This window comes from Lepus europaeus, chromosome 2 (genome assembly GCF_033115175.1).
Source record: "Lepus europaeus isolate LE1 chromosome 2, mLepTim1.pri, whole genome shotgun sequence".
In the NCBI taxonomy this organism is placed as follows: Eukaryota; Metazoa; Chordata; class Mammalia; order Lagomorpha; family Leporidae; genus Lepus; species Lepus europaeus.
The window spans coordinates 78,060,925-78,079,000 of NC_084828.1; the positions used below are offsets into that span (position 1 = coordinate 78,060,925).

The 18,076-nt window shown below is 43.9% G+C and overlaps 2 protein-coding genes across 9 annotated transcripts in view; both read right to left on the bottom strand.

Moving 5' to 3' along the window:
• The window catches only part of GOLGB1 (golgin B1), an 82,181-nt gene extending 79,846 nt beyond the window's left edge, over positions 1–2,335 (bottom strand). For all 6 annotated transcript variants that reach the window (XM_062208804.1, XM_062208813.1, XM_062208810.1 and 3 more), the window contains exon 1: positions 2,224–2,335. The gene's annotated coding sequence lies outside the window, so the exon portion shown is untranslated. The remainder of the gene's footprint in view (positions 1–2,223) is intronic.
• Positions 2,336–13,065: 10,730 nt separating this feature from the next.
• Positions 13,066–18,076, bottom strand: part of IQCB1 (IQ motif containing B1) — a 64,266-nt gene continuing 59,255 nt past the window's right edge. For all 3 annotated transcript variants that reach the window (XM_062208831.1, XM_062208820.1, XM_062208828.1), the window contains 2 exons: positions 16,233–16,389; positions 13,066–15,605 (listed from right to left, as the gene is read on the bottom strand). In XM_062208831.1, coding sequence (XP_062064815.1) covers positions 15,376–15,605; positions 16,233–16,389 — 387 coding nt within the window. In that variant the 3' untranslated portion in view covers positions 13,066–15,375. The remainder of the gene's footprint in view (positions 15,606–16,232; positions 16,390–18,076) is intronic.

Genomic DNA, 18,076 nt, shown 5'->3' on the forward strand with positions numbered 1-18,076 from the left:
GATTCACTGTGATCAGAAAATTTCTTAAGGAGAACCAAGAAATTATTCAGTGTTTAAGTCTATAAAGTAGGGAAATGGAGAAGTTGGCTAGGGGAGAGATTTTTCTTTTTACATGATATTCTTTTGTTTTAAATTTCCTTTTACTAAAACACATAAAACTAATTTTAAAATAGCTTAATTAAAATAGAGTATTATGTTAATAATCTTTTACATAGGGGTGCCTAACAACAGACTGGAATGTAATGATCAGTGCTGAGTCTTAAATAATTTATTGCACATAGTAGTTAGCCTGCAGAAGTTAATGAATGATTTATTTTACAACCAAGGGTAAAGCAACATCTTTTTAATTTATACATTAATCCAAGGAGGAAGGGGAAGCAGAGGTCTTTAAAATCAAGCAGAAGATAAAATAATTATCTTCTAAAGATTTTTTAGGAAGGGCTACATCCCAGACTGGAGGTCCCCCAAGCTAGGAGGTCCTCAGAGATGGAAACAACCTTGAGAAAAAAGAGGTAGCATCTTTAACCTTCAAATTGGGTTGGGAATGCACCATGGTGTGGTCAAGAAATTTTTAAAATTTCTCTTAAGTTTATATTTATATTTTTACAATAAACACTGTAAATAAATATTTACAGTGGTATCATAGATTACCCACTATTAAATACACAGTATTTGGCGGTGGGGGATGGTGGTGGTGGATGCAAGCTCAAAACTCTTTTCCTGATTACGAGTCTGCAGTGAAACATGTTTAGAAATTTGACATAATCAACAAACCTAATGCAAGGAAGAGGAAAGCACTAATCCATGATCAAAGAATGAAAAGTAGGTGCCAGCGCTGTGGTGCAGCGGGTTAACGCCTTGGCCTGAAGCGCTGGCATCCCATTTGGGCACCGGTTCTAGTCCCGGCTGCCCCACTTCCGATCCAGCTCTCTGCTATGGCCTGGGAAAGCAGTAGAAGATGGCCCAAGTCCTTGGGCCCCTGCACCCACGTGGGAGACCTGGAAGTAGCTCCTGGCTCCTGGTTTCCAATCGGCGCGGTTCCAGCCATTGCGGCCAATTGGGGAGTGAACCATGGGATGGAAGACCTCTCTCTCTCTGCCTCTCCCCTCTATGTGTAACTCAAGTAAATAATAAATCTTTAAAAAAAAAAAAAAAAGAATGAGAAGTAAAAACCGTGAAGCAGTCAGTGTACAATGTCTGTTAACTTCTAAGTTCTCTTCAACTTTTTCCTGTATATCGGCCCTGACCAAATCTTGCTATTTTTCCAACAGAACGGTTCCTGGATTTCACCTTTCATAACCGTCCCGACCATTTAAATCTGACTAGGTCGTGCTTCTGCCAAAGCCTCCTGCCTTTCTGTAGGAGTTCCTCCCTGCCACCTTGCACAGAACTGTAAGCAGGTCAAGTGGTGGGAGCGCTTCCAGCCATCTCCAAAAGTGAAAGTACTTGCTTGTGATTTTAAATATCTCTGTCCCACTCTTAAATTGTCCTCTCCCACCAGCCAGCCCGAGCTCCTTAAATAGGCCAGACAAATATACCCCTCATTCCACTCCGGCCCATTCACATTCCTGATACGCTGAATAGACAGGCTCCACTCCGCCAGATCAAATCCTGTTTCCTCCAGAACTCTCTTCCCTTTCCAACAGCCAGCCCGCTTCCGATTCCCGGCATGTCAGTGTTGACGGTATCACACGAATCCTCACGCTCTTCCCTCCAATAACCTCTTGTCATCAGCTGGACCGCAGGACAGGCCCGCGCCTCGGTGACCTACACCCTCCAGACCTTTGATCTGTTTGGGGCTCGCCTCCCTTTCCGGACACCAAGTTTGTTCAGCGCCAGAGCGTTAGGGGCCCGGCAGGTTCTCTCCGACATCAGCCGCGGCTGGCTTAGCAGGCCGCTCAGGGAAAGAGGCCGGGCGGACACGACTGGCCTGGGCGCCTTTCCCCGTCGCTCCCGGAGGAGAAACATCCTGGGGAGGGGGCAGACCGCGCGGGGGCGACCCCAAAGCCCTTCCGGGGGGCCGCCAGGCTTGCGGGCTTCTAGAACCAGGCCCGGTAGGTGAAGGAAGGTGGGTGAAGGGCCAGATCCCGGACTGAGTCCGGGAGGGGCGGGGCGGGGAGGGAGCTCGAGTGTGGCTGCTGCGGTCGCTCCCACGGCCCCTGTGCGGGGAGTGACCGTTACAGAACTCGGGGCAGGAGGAGCTGGGGAGCGTCCCTCACTCACCTGGACGCGGCTGCTGCCGGAGGCTCCAGCTGCCCCCTCCAAGTCAAGCCACGTCAGCTAGGGATCCCCATGCGCGACACCTACCACCACCGCGCCCCGCCAGGGACTCAACCACTCGCAGCTGGGACGGAAGATGGGATTAGGACGTCGACCAATCAGGGCTATCGGCATAGCGTTACCAGGGAGACCAGGCACGCCTTGTTTGTAACTAACCCGTCAACAAGGACGGAAACCAATCCACCTCAGAAAATGCTCCGCTGCCTCCCAGAAACAGCCAATGGAATCTACGGAGTGGAGGAGGGGCGGGAGCGGACACGATCACGTGCCCCGGAAGAAGATCTGGGGAAGGACCGGAAATGCCGAGAGGGCGGGCGATCTGGGAAAGGTCAGGTGTTCCCAGTGAGCGGTGAATTAGCGACTTTCCTGTTCTTTCTCCGCCCAATGGCCTGCGATTGACCCGGCTATCGTTTGGTCTTCTGCTGAGGCTTTGGATTGTGGGCCACCAGCTGCCGTTAGGATTGCTGCGAGGAGAAGGGAATGGGAGTAGGTATTTTGCTTTTAGAGTCGTGAAGTGTTAGATCTGAAAAGCTGGTCTGGTATGATCTTGTCATTTTAGTAATGAGAACAAGAGAAGTGGCTTAATTGCACAAAGGCAAACAGCGACTTTGTGTCAGAACTCAGACTAGAGTCAGGCGTTGATAAGAAAGAGTATCAGCGATGCCTATAAGGATATGGGAGATGGAGGATACTAGGAAGTGGCACTTGAGCTGGGCCTTAAGCCAAGGTTGAAATTTGAGGGCTCAAGACCCTGAAATGGGTGTCAGTGGGAAACTCCAATAAGACACTGAAGTCATGCGTGCTCTCCTTAAACCCCTAAGGAAATGGGAACAGTTCTCAGTGATCTATCTTTTCAGGCACTCAGTTTGAATTTATTGACTTTTTAAAAAATATTTATTTTATTTATTTTTGACAGGCAGAGTGGACAGTGAGAGAGAGACAGAGAGAAAGGTCTTCCTTTTTGCCATTGGTTCACCCTCCAATGGCTGCCTCGGTTGGCGCGCTGCGGCCGGCGCACCACGCTGCTCCAATGGCAGGAGCCAGGGGCTTATCCTGGTCTCCCATGGGGTGCAGGACCCAAGCACTTGGGCCATCCTCCACTGCACTGCCTGGCCACAGCAGAGAGCTGGCCTGGAAGAGGGGCAACCGGGACAGAATCCGGTGCCCCGACCGGGACTAGAACCCGGTGTGCCAGTGCCGCAAGGCGGAGGATTAGCCTAGTGAGCCACGGCGCCGGCCTTATTTTATTTATTTGAAAGACAGAGTCACAGAGAGAGGAGAGACAGAGAGAGAGATCTTCCATCTGCTGATTCACTCCTCAAATGGCCACAACGGCCGGAGCTGGGCCAGTCTGAAGCCAGGAGCCAGGAGCTTCTTCCAGGTCTCCCACGCAGGTGCAGGGGCCCAAGGATTTGGGCCATCTTCCACTGCTTCCCCAGGCCGTAGCAGAGAGCTGGGTGGGAAGAGGAGCAGCCAGGACACAAAACGGTGCCCATATGGGATGCTAGTGCTGCAGGCCTGGGCCTTAACCTGCTACGTCACAGCGCCAGCCCCAAATTTATTGACTCTTAACTATGTACCAGGCACTCGGCTAGCCCACTGTATGCTTCCTTGTCCTAATGATTACATTGCCCTTTAGGATTCAAACACCAGATCAGTCAGGGATTTCCCAGTCACCCACCTAAAATTGCAGTTTTCTGCATGCATTCTACCTCTTATTTTCCTATTTCCATAATCACGCTGCCATCTAACATACCATATATTTTATTTTTTAATCTTGTTTTCCTGCTCTCCAGATTATTAGTTTCAAGAAGGCAGGAATTTTTGACTTTTGACAGCCGTATCTCCAGATCTCAGAACAGTATGGAGTAGGGCACTCAATATCTGTTGAGTCAATAAATACGATTATCCCCATTTTACATGTGATGCAGTAAGACCTCAGAAGGTAAAGTAATGTGCGCTAAGTCACATACTAAGGGGCAGAGCCAGGATTTGAACTAAATGCAGCACTTCATAAATCTGTCACATTCTCATGCCTCCTTGTATCCACCCAGCAAAGCCCTAAACTTGGATCAGGCAGTGTCAGTGTCATCAGTGACAGCAGTATCATGAGCACCTCACATTCAGTTTCCAACTTCCCTGCAACCTCATCACACTCCCAAATCGCTGCTGTGTCTTCAGCTTCCTGTCCCATTTCCCACAACAATTATTCAAATCTTTAACACCCTACCCTCCTCAAGTCCCAACCCAAACATATTTCTCATGTTCCCAGCAGATGAATGTCTCTCTTAGAAGAAATATAAACCACCCGAGAGTCCTGTTGAGTACTGCTCTACACAACATTTCTCTTTCTCCATACTTACTGCTTCCACATTCAGCCTTATGATTGATTTTTGGTTTTAAAATAATGCAACTTTCTTAAAGGAGAAGAGATTTTAAAGTTAGAAGCCTGTCTAGTGTCTAGTGGTTCTTATAGTCCTACCTTCTGTTCTTGAATGAGAACAGATGGGTCATTCAATGAGAATTACATTGAATAACAGGGTAATGAAGAATGAAGATGTGGTGGCCAGGTTAAAGATTAAACAGATTTCTTAAAAGAGCACTGAAGGGCTGGAAATATTTTTTTTTAAGATTTTATGTATTTATTTGAGAGATAGAGAGAAAAGTCGTCATCTCTGGTTCACTCCCCAAATGGCCACAATGGATGGAACTGGGCCAATCCGAAGCCAGGAGCCAGGCTTCAGGTCTGCCACGTGGGTGCAGGGGCCCAAGCACTTGGGCCATCTTCCACTGCTTTCCCCGGCTGTAACAGGGAGCTGGATCGAAAAGATCGGAAGAGGAGCAGCCAAGACTCGAACCAGTGCCGTACTGGACAGCAGCACCTCAGGCAGAAGCTTAGCCTACTCTCCACAGCACCAGCCCCAGGCTGGAAATAATTTGTAACATAATTTAATGGAAGTAATTTGGACTCTGAAAAGGTGATTAAGATAATAAAATATAATTAAGATTGCCCTAGCAAATAAGAGGGTAAAAAGTAGTGAGGTAAATGGAGAAGTATGTACATGAGATATTTGGAAAGCTTGGCATGAGTGATGTTACTGAACAGACAGGCAAGGAGTAGATCATAAAATGATATGTGCAGCTTTATGCCAAATGATTTGGATATTGTTCTGAACTCCAGAGAAATTGGATACTGCAGATATCCCGGAATTATGCTGTCACACAGGTGTCTTGTTGAGTTGACCATTCCTTTAATTAATAGTACAGTGAGTATAGATTGGAGGACAAGAAATGTCATACTGCACAGTTCCCTCTCCCTTTTTCCAGCTCTCATCATCTTTCACCTTCCCTGGGGGCAAGAAGATAAGTGGAGGAAGACCTGAGAAGTTGAGCTTGGTTGAAAAAAAAAAAAAGTCTCTGAGAAAATCATTGTTAAAATTATGAAAAAAACCAAGTCATAAACTGAGAAGATATTTGTAGGATACCTGCCTGATAAAGGACAGATACCCAAAATAAGCTAAGAACTCTTCAAACTCAAAAAACAAGGAGGAAAATTTAAAATGGCCAAAGATATGAATAGTGGAGGGCACTTGGCGCATTAAACTGCTGCTTGGGACACCGTGTCCCATATCGGAGTTTCTGGGTTCCATTCCTGGCTATACTTCCAACCTAGTTTTCTACTGATGTGCACTCTTGAGAGTCAGCAAGTGATGGCTGAAGTGGTTTGGTCCCTGCCACTCATGGGAGAGACCCAGATTGAGTTCCAGCCTCCTGGGTTTGGCCTGGCCCAACTCCAGCTGTATAGGGAGTGAACTAGCAGATGGGTGATCTGTTTCTGTCCCTATCTGTATGTGTGTGTGTGTGTGTGTAACTTTCAAAGAAAATGAAAAAAAAATTTTAAAAATCTAATCCATAAAACAAATGAACCTAGGAATTTAATAATTGTTTTTCATTTTATTTGAAAGGCGAAGAGACAGAGCACTGATCTTTCATCTGCTTATTCACTCCCCTAAATGCCTACAATAGCTGACAGGCTGAAGTTTGGGGCCCACAACTCAAGCCTGGTCTTCTTTCTGTGAGAGGGACCCACAAGTACTTGAGACATCATCTGCTATTTCTCCAAGTGTGCATTAACAGGAAACTGGATTGGAAGTAGAGTAATTGGGACTCAAAGCAGGTGCTCCAGTATAGGATGCAGGTATCCCAAGTGGCATCTTAACAACCATGCCAAACAATGACCTTAATGTATGTATCAATATTGGTTCATCAGTTTTAACAAAGGTATCACACTAATGTAAGATGTTAATAATAAGGAAATCCTTTGGGAACTGAGAAGGGGGGAGGTGGGTGGGATAAGTATGTGAAAGTCTGTATATCTGCTCAATAGATCTGTAAATCTAAAACCATACTAAAAAGTAAACATGTACATATAAACATATTTCCAAATTTGACTCAAGAATAAGAAAAAACTAGGGTGGGTGTTTGGCCTAGCAGTTAAGATTCCAGTTGGATCCAGATGGTACCAAATACCCCATAGTCAAAGACTGAAAAAAGATCATTCTTCTGAAATCCCTGGCCCTCAAAGGCAGTGCAGCTAAGGAGCTGACAGGGCTACTAGCCTTTGAGCACCACCCCCATGTTTATGCTGTAGACTGTCCACTGTGAGTGTGAGTGGTGCTGAACAGTAGAAGGAACTAGAGATGATCACTATCAGCAGTTCATAGGAAATGCACATTCAGGAAGATGACAGAGAGATGCTGATTGGAGGGGCAAAAACCAGAATCTCTTCTGACCCGGGCATCTGGATGTACTACTACCTGGATGCCACTGCATTTTTCCTTCCTGGCCGGCTCCCATGGAGCCATGCTAGTGGGACTCAATCCAAGAAGGCAAGAACACCAGAGATAAGTCCAGGCCTGGGTTGATAGAACCAGCATCGAGGAATTACAGAGTACAGGAAAGGGGAAACAGTGGCAGCTAGAAAAGCTTGGGGAAGAAATGCAAGCTAAGAAAGAACATAATGGCAAGGCAAAAAAGGGAACAATAATCATCACATCTGATATTTTAAAGGTTAGGTAACTGTTAGTAGTCTAGAAGTGAGATCAGAGGGGGTAGATGCTGTGGCATTTCTTGGGATGCCTGCATCCCATACTGGAGTGCCTGGTTTGAGTCTTGGCTACTTCTTGGCTTCTTGGCTTCTGGTTCAGTTATATGCTAATGTGCCTGGGATGGCCCAAGTACTTGCTTCCTGCCACCCATGTGGGAGACCCCAGTGGAGGTCTCAGCTTGGGGCTACCTCACTTATGGCCATTGTGGGCATTTGGGTGAATGATCCAGCAGATAGAAGTTTCTCTCTCTCTGTGTCTCTCTGTGTGTGTATTTGTCTGCCTGTCTTTTCCTATATGTCACTCTACCTTTCAAATAAATAAAAAAATCTTAACAACAACAGCAAAAAGAAATGAGAGCAAAGGAACTTTGGACTCTTATAAGCTGTAAGTTCTTAATGTGTGTCAAAAAGGAGAATGGGGGAGGGGCTGGCACAGTGGAACAGGGGCATAGTTGGCTAAGCCTCTGCCTGCAGCGCCAGCATCTCATATGGGCTTGTTCGTGTCTGGGCTGCTCCTCTTCTGATCAACTCTCTGCAATGGCCTGAGAAAGATGTGGAGGATGCCCCAAGTCATTGGGTTCCTGCACCTGTCTGGGACACCTGGAGGAAGCTCCTGGCTCCTGGCTTTGGACCAGCCCAGCTCCAGCCATTGCAGCCATTTGGAATATGTTTATATGCAGCAGATGAAAGATCGATCTCTCTCTCTCTCTCTCCCCCCTTTAAATATTTATTTATTTATTTGAAAGTCAGAGTTACACAGAGAGAGAACGAGAGGCAGAGAGAGAGAGAGAGAGAGAGGTCTTCCATCTGATGGTTCACTCCCAAACTGGCCGCAATGGTCGGAGCTGCGCCAATACAAAGCCAGGAGCAAGGAGCTTCTTCTGGGTCTCCTACATGGGTGCAAGGGCCCAAGGACTTGGGCCATTTTCTACTGCTTTCCCAGGCCATAGCAGAGAGCTGGATTGGAAGTGGAGCAGCCAGGACTTGAACTGGCACCCAAAAGGGATGCCAGTGCTTCAGGCCAGAGTGTTAATCCACTGTGCCACAGCGCCCACCCCGAAGATCATTCTCTATGTCTCTCCTTCTCTCTGTCTGTAACTCTGCCTCTGAGATAAATCAATGTCTTAAAAAAAAAATAAAAGAAGAATGGGGGGCCAGCACTGTGATGCAGTGGGTTAAAGCCATGACCTGCAGGGACTGGTGCTGTGGTGTAGCATGTGCTGTGGCGTAGCCTCTGGCAGTGCCGACATCCCATATGGGCACTGATTCCAGACCTGGTTGCCCCTCTTCTAATCCAGCTCTCTGCTGTGGCCTGGGAAAGCAGTGGAAGATGGCCCAAGTCCTTGGGTCTCTGTACCCACATGGGAGACCCAGAAGAAGTTTCTGGCTCCTGGCTTCAGATAGGCACAGCTCCAGCCATTATGGCCATTTGGGGAGTGAACAAGTAGATGGAAGGATGGAAGTCAATTTCTCTCTCTCTGTCTCTCTCTCTGTCTCTCTCTCTCTCTCTGCCTCTGTGTAATTCTGCTTTTCAAATAAATAAATAAATCTTTTTCAAAAAATAAAAATCTTTTTTTAAAACATAAATTAAAAAAAAAAGATTTATTTATTTGAAAGAGTTACACAGAGAGAGGAGAGGCAGAGAGAGGGAAAGAGGTCTTCCATCTGATGGCTCACTCCACTGCTTTCCCAGGCCATAGCAGAGAGCTGGATCAGAAGTGGAGCAGCTGGGACTAGAACCAGCGCCCATATGGGATGCCAGTGCTTCAGGCCAGGGCATTAACCCACTGCAGCACAGTGCTGAGCCCAGTCCTCTTAGCTCCTCTGCAGCCTGCCCCCTAGTCCTGGACTCTAGTGTTTACCTCAGTATCATCAAACCATCACTGAGGGAAACTAAAATGGAAGCAGATGGAACAAGACGGCCAGCATAACTCTGGATCATAGACAAAGAAATACAAGAGAGCAGGCCGATGAGTCCAAATCCATGTCCAGGCCCTCAGGGTTAAGATTCAGAGACAGAGTGGAAGCAAAAGAGACTTTGTGAAAGGAGGTGTTAACTTTAATAGAGAATATCAGTTGATTGAAGGAGGAGGTACAGGATCCAAATATAAATTCCAGGATCTGGTTCCATGTGTTCTTGTCCAGCAGCAGTAGGGACAATGAGCAAAACAGGAAGAAAATGACAGTATATTCCTCTTACATATAACACTTTACCACCTACCACCCTTCTTTCTTTCCTGTTTATCTCCTCTACTTACTGCAGCAACTTTTCTCAGACAAGACCAAGACCATCTCTCTCTGTCTCTGGGCATCAACAGGAAATCCCTAGCTTTGCCATTGCCATGGAAATTTTGGAGTATTTGGGGGTTGGAAGGAGAGCATGAGAGTTGAGCAGGCCTTGATGGGCTACTGGTTATAAACAATCAGCACAGAAAGGACTCAGCTGGGAAAAGAGGCAGAGTGCACACGATCAGGAAGACTTTCTAGGCATATTGGGTCAGCTGGAGAATGTGTCAGAAAGACAGAAGTCTGAGTTTGTCATTGTCCTCTCCCTACTGCCTAGGATGCTCAGAGTCCTAGGCTGAGTCTCTGAGTGCCTCACTCAGTGTGTTTCCATCCAAATATTAATGTGATGGTGGTGACCAGAGCAAAATCACTACCTCTAAGTGATTCAATTTCCTCATCAGTACAAAGAAGATAATCAAAGCTGGAAGGAGGGTATATGAAATGATAGATAAGAATTCTTCTTAAGCCATTCTTAAAGCAATGCAGGGGACCAGAGTATTATATGGGAAGTCCCTTGACTCTCTGAACAATACAACTAAAAGCTCCTGTGCTGTGTAAGCCAACTCCTAAGAATATTAAAGAAATATAAGATGGAGTATACCTACACTGTGAGTAGAGAAAATGAGGTGAAGGCAGAAACTGGGAAAGATGCACCATGACCTCTAAACTTTCTCATGGCATTTTAAGCTGTGGCAATCACTGGATTCATCTCTTATTCCTGTGGAGACATCCCTTCATTGTTTGATATTCAGTGTCTTCAAACCTGTTTCTCACATATTTTTGTTTGTGTGTTTAGGTGAAAGAGCAATGATGGTCTCTGTTACTCTAGCTTGGATGGAATGGTTATTAGGATGGTTTGCAAGACAATAATACCTAGTTGATACTTAAATAGATCTGGGGTGCTTCCAGAAAAAAAACAAAAACAGAAACAAAAAAAAACCTCCACTATGTGGCAGCAGTTTTGTGATCAGGCAGCAGGCATAGACTGAAAACATTTTCAAGACTACTCATATTATTATGTGGTGAAACTATTTGTGGACTTATTACCTGCAGAAACTTGGCAGAGTAAGAATTTATCTAATGAACTTTAACATATAGAAATTAGACTTTTAGGAAAAAATACCTTACTAGGTGAGTATGACAACTACAAAAAATGATGAGCTAATGAGAAAACAGGTCTATTTGCAAGCATAATTAGCCAAAACAGGATTAGAAAATATAACATTTCTCATATCCCATCTATATACTGGGTAAAAGTTCTCAGTCAAAATCTAGATAATTTACATTCAATGTATTATTGATACACTGTATTGGATTTAAATCTATCATTTTGCTAGTTGCTTTATGATTCTATTTTATCAGCAATGTTGTATCTTTCAAAAATATTGTTCTAGTGGTTGCTTTCAGGTTGCAATGCATGTGCACAGTTCATCATAGCCTACCTATTATTATTCTTCACTTATAGTTTAAAAACCTTAACAAAACCTTACATTTCCTTCCTCCACATTTTTTGGCCAGTTGTTTTCACACGATTTATATATGAGAGTGCTTCAAAGAGTTCATTGAAACATTAAAAGATACATTTATTTTGGTGCCAAAATTTTTGAAATCCATGTGCAGTTTTTCATGATATGCATTTTTCTTAACTGAAAATTTATTTGTTTGAAAGGGAGGAGAGAGAGAAAGGAAGGAGGAGAGAAAGAGAAAAGAGAAAGGAAGAAAAAAAGGAAAAGGAGAGGAAGGAAGAAAGGGAGGGAAGGAAAGAAAGTCTTCCATTCATTGGTTCACTCTCCAAATGCATGCAACATCTAGGACTGGGCCAGGCCAAAGCAAAGAGCCTGGAACTCAATCTAGGTATTCCATGTGAGTGGCAGGAACTCAACTACTTGAGCCTTCACTTGCTGCCTCTCAGATTACGCATTAGCAGGAAGCTGGAATCAGGAGTGGAGCTGGGACTCAAACCTAGGCACTCTTACATGGGACAGACATCCCAAGCAACATTTTGACAAAGATGCCAAATACCCACCCCATCCATGAATTTTTTAAAGTACCCCTATAACAGAAAATACAAAAAAAAAAAATTAAACACACCTAATACATCTTGTTTACATAGCTTCAAAAGAGGAAAAGAGGGGCCAGCAGTGTGGCACAGCAGTTAAGCAGCCACCTGCAATGCCACTATACCATGTGAGTGCCAGGTCATGTCCCAGCTACTCCACTTCAGATCCAGCACCCTGCTAATCCTCCTGGGATTTCAGTGGAAGATGGTCCACATGCCTGGGCCCCTGCACCTACATGGGAGAACTAGATGGAGTTCCCAGGCTCCTGGTACAGCAGGCAGCAGTTTAACCCTGTGCCACAGTGCCAGCCCCTAATGCTTATTTCTTAACAGGCTTTTACCCCTAGCATTCTGTCTCAATTTTTGACCAAATGTCAGATATCATGTATAGGAGAGCAAGAAAAGATTGATACACACACTACTTGGTACACATCTTTTTATATCACAGCTTCTATGGAGGAATTGTAGAGTACTTAAGATTTTTGTTGCAATTTCCTAGAATAGTTTCTAGACCCTTGGAATTTCCTGACAAGAGTTTTTGTTGAAGCCTTAGATCATACTCAAGTTGATGCTAACATGACTCAGGATTGGGGTTGAGTTATGCCAGCGAGACCAATCAGAAGACTGACCTGCAGGGAGGTGAGTGGTGCTGAAGATTTTAATTCAGTAATATGGCCAATGACTCAGTCATACCTATATAATGAAATCCCAGTGAGAACTCTGGGTAGCAGTGCTCAGTTGGGCTTCTTGGTTGCCAAGAAAGTGATGTTTCCCAATGCCACAGGGTAAGGGCACAGAACTCCACGTTCAAGACCATCCCAAAACTTGCCCTGCGTGTTCTTTATTTGGCTCTGATTGTATATACTTCATAAGAAAACTTACCATATAGTGCTTCCCTGAGTTCTAGGAGTTGTTACAGTGAAACATCTAGCCTGATGAAGTTGTGGGTACCCTGAGTTTGATGCCAGAGTGCAAGATCCCTGATCTTGTGGATAGCATCTGAAGTGAGTCGATTTTTGTTGGATACTCTGCTCTAAATTTGTAGTCTGCAATTAACCCTACATAGCAACAGAACTGCATTGTGGTATTGCAGAGGGGTTGAGGCAAACTAGTCAGTTAAGTAGGTCTGATTATTTGTTCAGTGTACCATAGAATACAAATCCCTTTATTTTTAAGCTTCTGTTTCCTTGAGCTTAGGGTGAGGTGTAGGAAGCTGAGGTTTTCTGTTCTTGCCCCATCCTCCACTTTTTATAAGATTTATTTATTTGAAATGCAGAGTTACACAGAGAGGAAGGAAGAGACAGAGATCTTCCATTCACTCCCCAAATGGCCACAGTGGCTGGGGCTGGACCAGACGGAAGCCAGTAGCCAGGAGCTTCTTCCGGGTCTCCCGTGTGGGTGCAGTGGCCCAAGTGCTTGGGCCAAATTCCACTGCTTTGCCAGGTGCATTATCAGGGAGCTGGATTGCAAAAAGAGCAACTGGGACTTGAAATGGCACCCGTATGGGGTGCTGGCCGTGCAGGCGGCAGTCCCCCATCCCCCACATTCAGCCATTCCTGTATGCCTTTGCCCCAGACAAGCCCTTCGCATGCACTTTATCTATTTTAGCAGTAAATGGAAATTGCTTACTACTTGGTGCTAGGTGAGTTGTTGGGTCAAGGTGGAGGTGGTGTCCTGATCCAGCCTAAATCTTAAGCCAGCTTTCTGCTTGTGATTGGGTGTGGGGCTTTCTCAAGGATGCTACTTATTTCATGGCAACCAAACTGCCTTGCTTCTGTCATTAGTCCGGACAGAAGTTTCCTCCACAGCATTAGCAGACCTCTGCTAACTGTACTGGCATAAGATTTTTGTCAAAGATGATTTCCTATCCCTCTTTCAGGATGAAGGGTTTTGGTTTCTACCCCTCCTGCAGGCTCACAGAATTTCTGATTATGTCCATAGCTTAGTGTTTCCTATCTCCCCTCCCTCCTCCATTCTTTCCTTATATGCAGTGGAATCCAAGGCCTAAGCCTTGGAGGTAAGAAAGCTTGCTTTTTTTGCTCACGCAGCTTAAGGGTTTTAAGAGAAGAGTTTGGAGAAGCAGGTGGGGCGCTGGGTACATCACCCAGTGGCAGTCTATCACCTAGTTTTGTGCCACTAAGTGGGTCTCTTTAGACCTTGCTGCAAACTTTCCTGTGATTTGGCAGAGGTCCAAATTCCCTTTCTGAAGCTCCCAGCTAGCCTAAGTAAACATGCTAGCCCATATTTGGCTTTTAAGAATTTAAAATAAGTGATTTCTTCTTACCTGGCTGCATTTTTCCCTTACACTCTACTAAATGACCAATGACTCAATCATACCTATGTAATGAAATCCCAACGAAAACTCTGAACACCATTGCAGTTGGGCTTCCTGGTTGGTGAGCATATTGATGTGCCAGGAGAATGCTGTTTCCTGATCCCACAGGGTAAGGGTACCATGTTCACGACCACCCAGATGTTTAATTTTGAATTGTGAAATGAAATACCTTATTTCACAAACAGAGTCTGTGTCTCAGTTTACTTGACTGGCTTGAAGCCTCACCTATCTGATAGGTTTAAAAAAAAAAAAAAACTGTGTAGGTTGTCTGGAATTTTTTTTGTTGGTAAAGTGGGAGTAACCCTCTTGTGAGTTTTCTATATTCTATGTGAAAGTAGAACTCTCAACTGCTTATTCTTATGGGTGGATTTTATACATTTCTTTTCTAATTATGAATTAAATTTGGCCTGTCCATTCAGAAATACTGGTATTTCCACTCATTTATACAAAGAACATCCTCCAGGTTCCTTATGATGGGATGTTATGATTTGTTAGCTCATTTTAACTTGAATTCTGTACTGTCACAAACACAAATTGAGGTGGCTTCTGGTATAAAACACAATTAAGGTGAACAGGGCAATATGATATTATGAATTATTATGTTAGAACCAAATAATCACATAGGTATATAGGATCACAACAAAAATTAAACATTATATTTAGCTGTGATTCCCAGGAGAAAAGCTAACGAGAGGCCGTGGGTTATATAGTTCTCACAATTCACTACAAAGAACACAATTTTAGCTGGAGAAGTTCTTACATTGAGTCCTAGTTGGATTTGTGTGTGTGTGTGTGTGTAGTTCTGTTTAAAATAAAAATTCTGAAAATGAGTCAACCATTGTTGTATAGAAAATAGGGAAATGTCCTTCAACTAATCACTTTTTTCCCTCACTTCAATAAAGGCCAAGAACACAGCCTCTTTTATTAATAAAAGGAAAGAACTCTAAATAACAAATGTAAAAAGTTGAAATAATCCTGACAAGTGTTTTGGAACAATTATTGACAATATTTACTTAGAAAAAACTTTAGTTGGAAAACTTCAAAAACGGGAAAAAAAATCTCACAATATTGTAAACAACAGAATGCCATGCTGAGTTTTTTTTCCACAACGAAAGCCACACAAATCTGTATGTATAGCCAGGGACAAGGGTGTAGAGAAAAGAAAAAGAGAACTGAGAAAGAGAGGTAGAAAATAACTCTTTGCTTACTGCGTGTAAGTCTTGTTTGGAGAGGAACCCTGGTCTATGAACACACCAGAGAACCCATGTAATTGAAACAAAAGATATGGGTCAGTTTTCAAGGTAACTCTTAAGGGGGTTTGGTCCCACCAATGAACAAAGTTCCTAACTCGACACTAATCTCATCCTTTTGAATATCAATTTCATCTCCCGGTTCTTCTCCAAGTTTCTTCCACCAGGGTGCTTGTATGTGCTTTAGGGTGGCGAGATGGGCCTGCCTGGCCTTGGCTGCCACAGGTCGGGATCGACTTAGGAAGAGCTCAGGTTCTTTCCCTTCTGCTTCATTCAGAGTTGGTGCCTCTGTAATAAACAGAAAATATACAGGTGAGTGGAAGAGCCCTGTGCCAACAAGTAGGAACTTGGAAACTACACAGTTGGAACTCCACTACAGCAGGCAGAGAATTTCAACCTTGAATCTATTATTATTGCCAACTGTGGATGGTATATGGCTATTAAAAGTTGTATCAGTGGCTGATAGCAACACCTCCACCCACTGGCTACTTCTGCATTTAAAAGAAAAGGATGAAGAAAGATGTAGTTTTTTGTTATTAAAAGAACAGGAACTTTTGTGGAAGTACTTCATTAAAAACTATGAAATGCTCTACAAGTGAATGACACTTTAACAACTGTTGTAATCGTCTCCTAAAATATGGCCCAAAGCTTTTGGGAAAATCTATAGAAGTCTGGCCAGTAGAGCTCACTATCTTTGAAATTAATAAATCTTTCTGAGCTGCTACATATGAATGATAGCAAGGCTTGGGGAAGCACACAAGATGGAGGTTATGGAATCCACATGATTTGAAAATACTGTGTGCTGGTACGATGGAGATGAATAAACCATTTATGGTGCTTTGCTTCAGAGGATTTTGGATGTCACACATCTTGCAGTTGTTCCTTTTAGGATACAAAAATGGAAGGAGCACGTACTCATCAACTGTTCAATATTGGTGCTGATCTGAGCCATCAGAGCCTCTCTGTGCTGTTGGCCTTTCTCTTCTAGGGCCCTGCCCATAAAGTAGTGCTGTAGTTGCTCTTGAGCTTCAGCATGGAGCTCCCTGCTGGCCACATCTGACATCTGAGAGACCTGGGAACACAGGACAGCAAAACTTGTCACAAGAAGGACATATATATCAAAGTATATTCTGCTTAGCCATTCAGCAGAGGTTGTAGTATGCTTAACTCTCATTTTATCAATTGAATCATATGATAGATGTTCACCTTGTACTCCTGTATAGATATTAAAGTCTCTTAAACAGTTTTAGGAAAAAAAAAAAAAAAAGCACAGGTGGAGAAATTTCTTTTTTGCTATGTTCCTATACCTCGCTTCCTCAGACAGTGTGGTATTATAGGAAAAGAGATAAAAACAAGATATCATGGGGAGAATCACAAATGGTTTGCTAAATACATTTGCCTGGAAAAGGAGTAACAAGACCACTCTCTTTCTTCTGGACTCCATCTAAAAGACTATCCTATTTCCTATCCCATCCTATCTCCCAACCTTAACTAAGATACAATATTTTAACAGTTTCTAGTTTCAAAGAATAATAAGCAAAATCAGCTGAAGAGCTATATTCCTCTGGCAGTTACTTAATTAACTGATTAGTACGACAAGGATGAAACAATACAAACTTTGTTGCAGACAAAGCTTCTGACATCACAGCTTTCCCAAATATTCTAGTTCTTGGACTTTGGATGTAACCCTGTTCTAGTTAATATCCTACTTTTCAGCCAGAGAATCTTAAAAACTAACTAAAGCAGAACTTTAAAAAGCAAAACAAAACAAAAAAAAGCCCAAGACTATGCATCAGAATTTCAGTTGGCCCCCCATACCTGTGGGTTCCAAGTGCAGATCAACAATATTAGAAAAGTGCCCAATATTATGGCAGAATAGAGTTAAGCTGCTGCCTGCAACAATGGCATCGTGTATTGACATTGGTTCAAGTCCCAGCTGCTTCACTTCTGATCCAGCTCCCTGCTAATGCACCTGGAAAAGCAGAGGAAGATGGCCCAGGTTTCTGGGCCCCTGTACCCATGTGGGAGACCTAGATGAAGATCCTGGCTTTGGCATGGCCTACTCCTAGCTGTTCCAGCCATTTGGGAGTGAACCAGTGGATGAAAGATCTCTCTTCTCTCTCTATAACTCTGCCACTTAAATATATAAAATAAATCTTTTTTAAAAATATAGTGTAACAAATATTTGCATAGAATTTTCATTGCATTAGGTGTTATAAGCAATCTAGAGATGATTTAAAGCATACATAAGGATATGTAGGTTATGTACAAATTCTATGCCATAATATACGATGGACTTGAGCATTAACAGTTGCAATCTATGGGAGTTCCTGGAACCAAACCACATGGATACTGATAGGTGACTGTACATATAGTGCATGTATATAAAGAGAGAAACAAAGCTCTAAACATAAGAGCTAAAACTATCAGACTTTAAGAAGAAAACAGGGGCCGGCGCTGTGGTGTAGCTGGTAAAGCCACCACCTGCAGTGCCAGCATCCCATATGTGCTCCAATTCGAGTCCCGGCTGCTCCACTTCTGATCCAGCTGTCTGCTATGGCCTGGGAAAGCAGTGGAAGATGGCCCCCAAGTCCTTGGGCCCCTGCACCACACATGGGAGCACCAGAAGAAACTCCTGGCTCCTAGCTTCGGATTGCACAGCTCCAGCTGCTACAGCCACCTGGGGAGTGAACCAGCCGATAGAAGACTTCTCTTTCTCTGTTTCTCTCTGTCTGTCTCTCTGCCTCTCTGTATTTCTG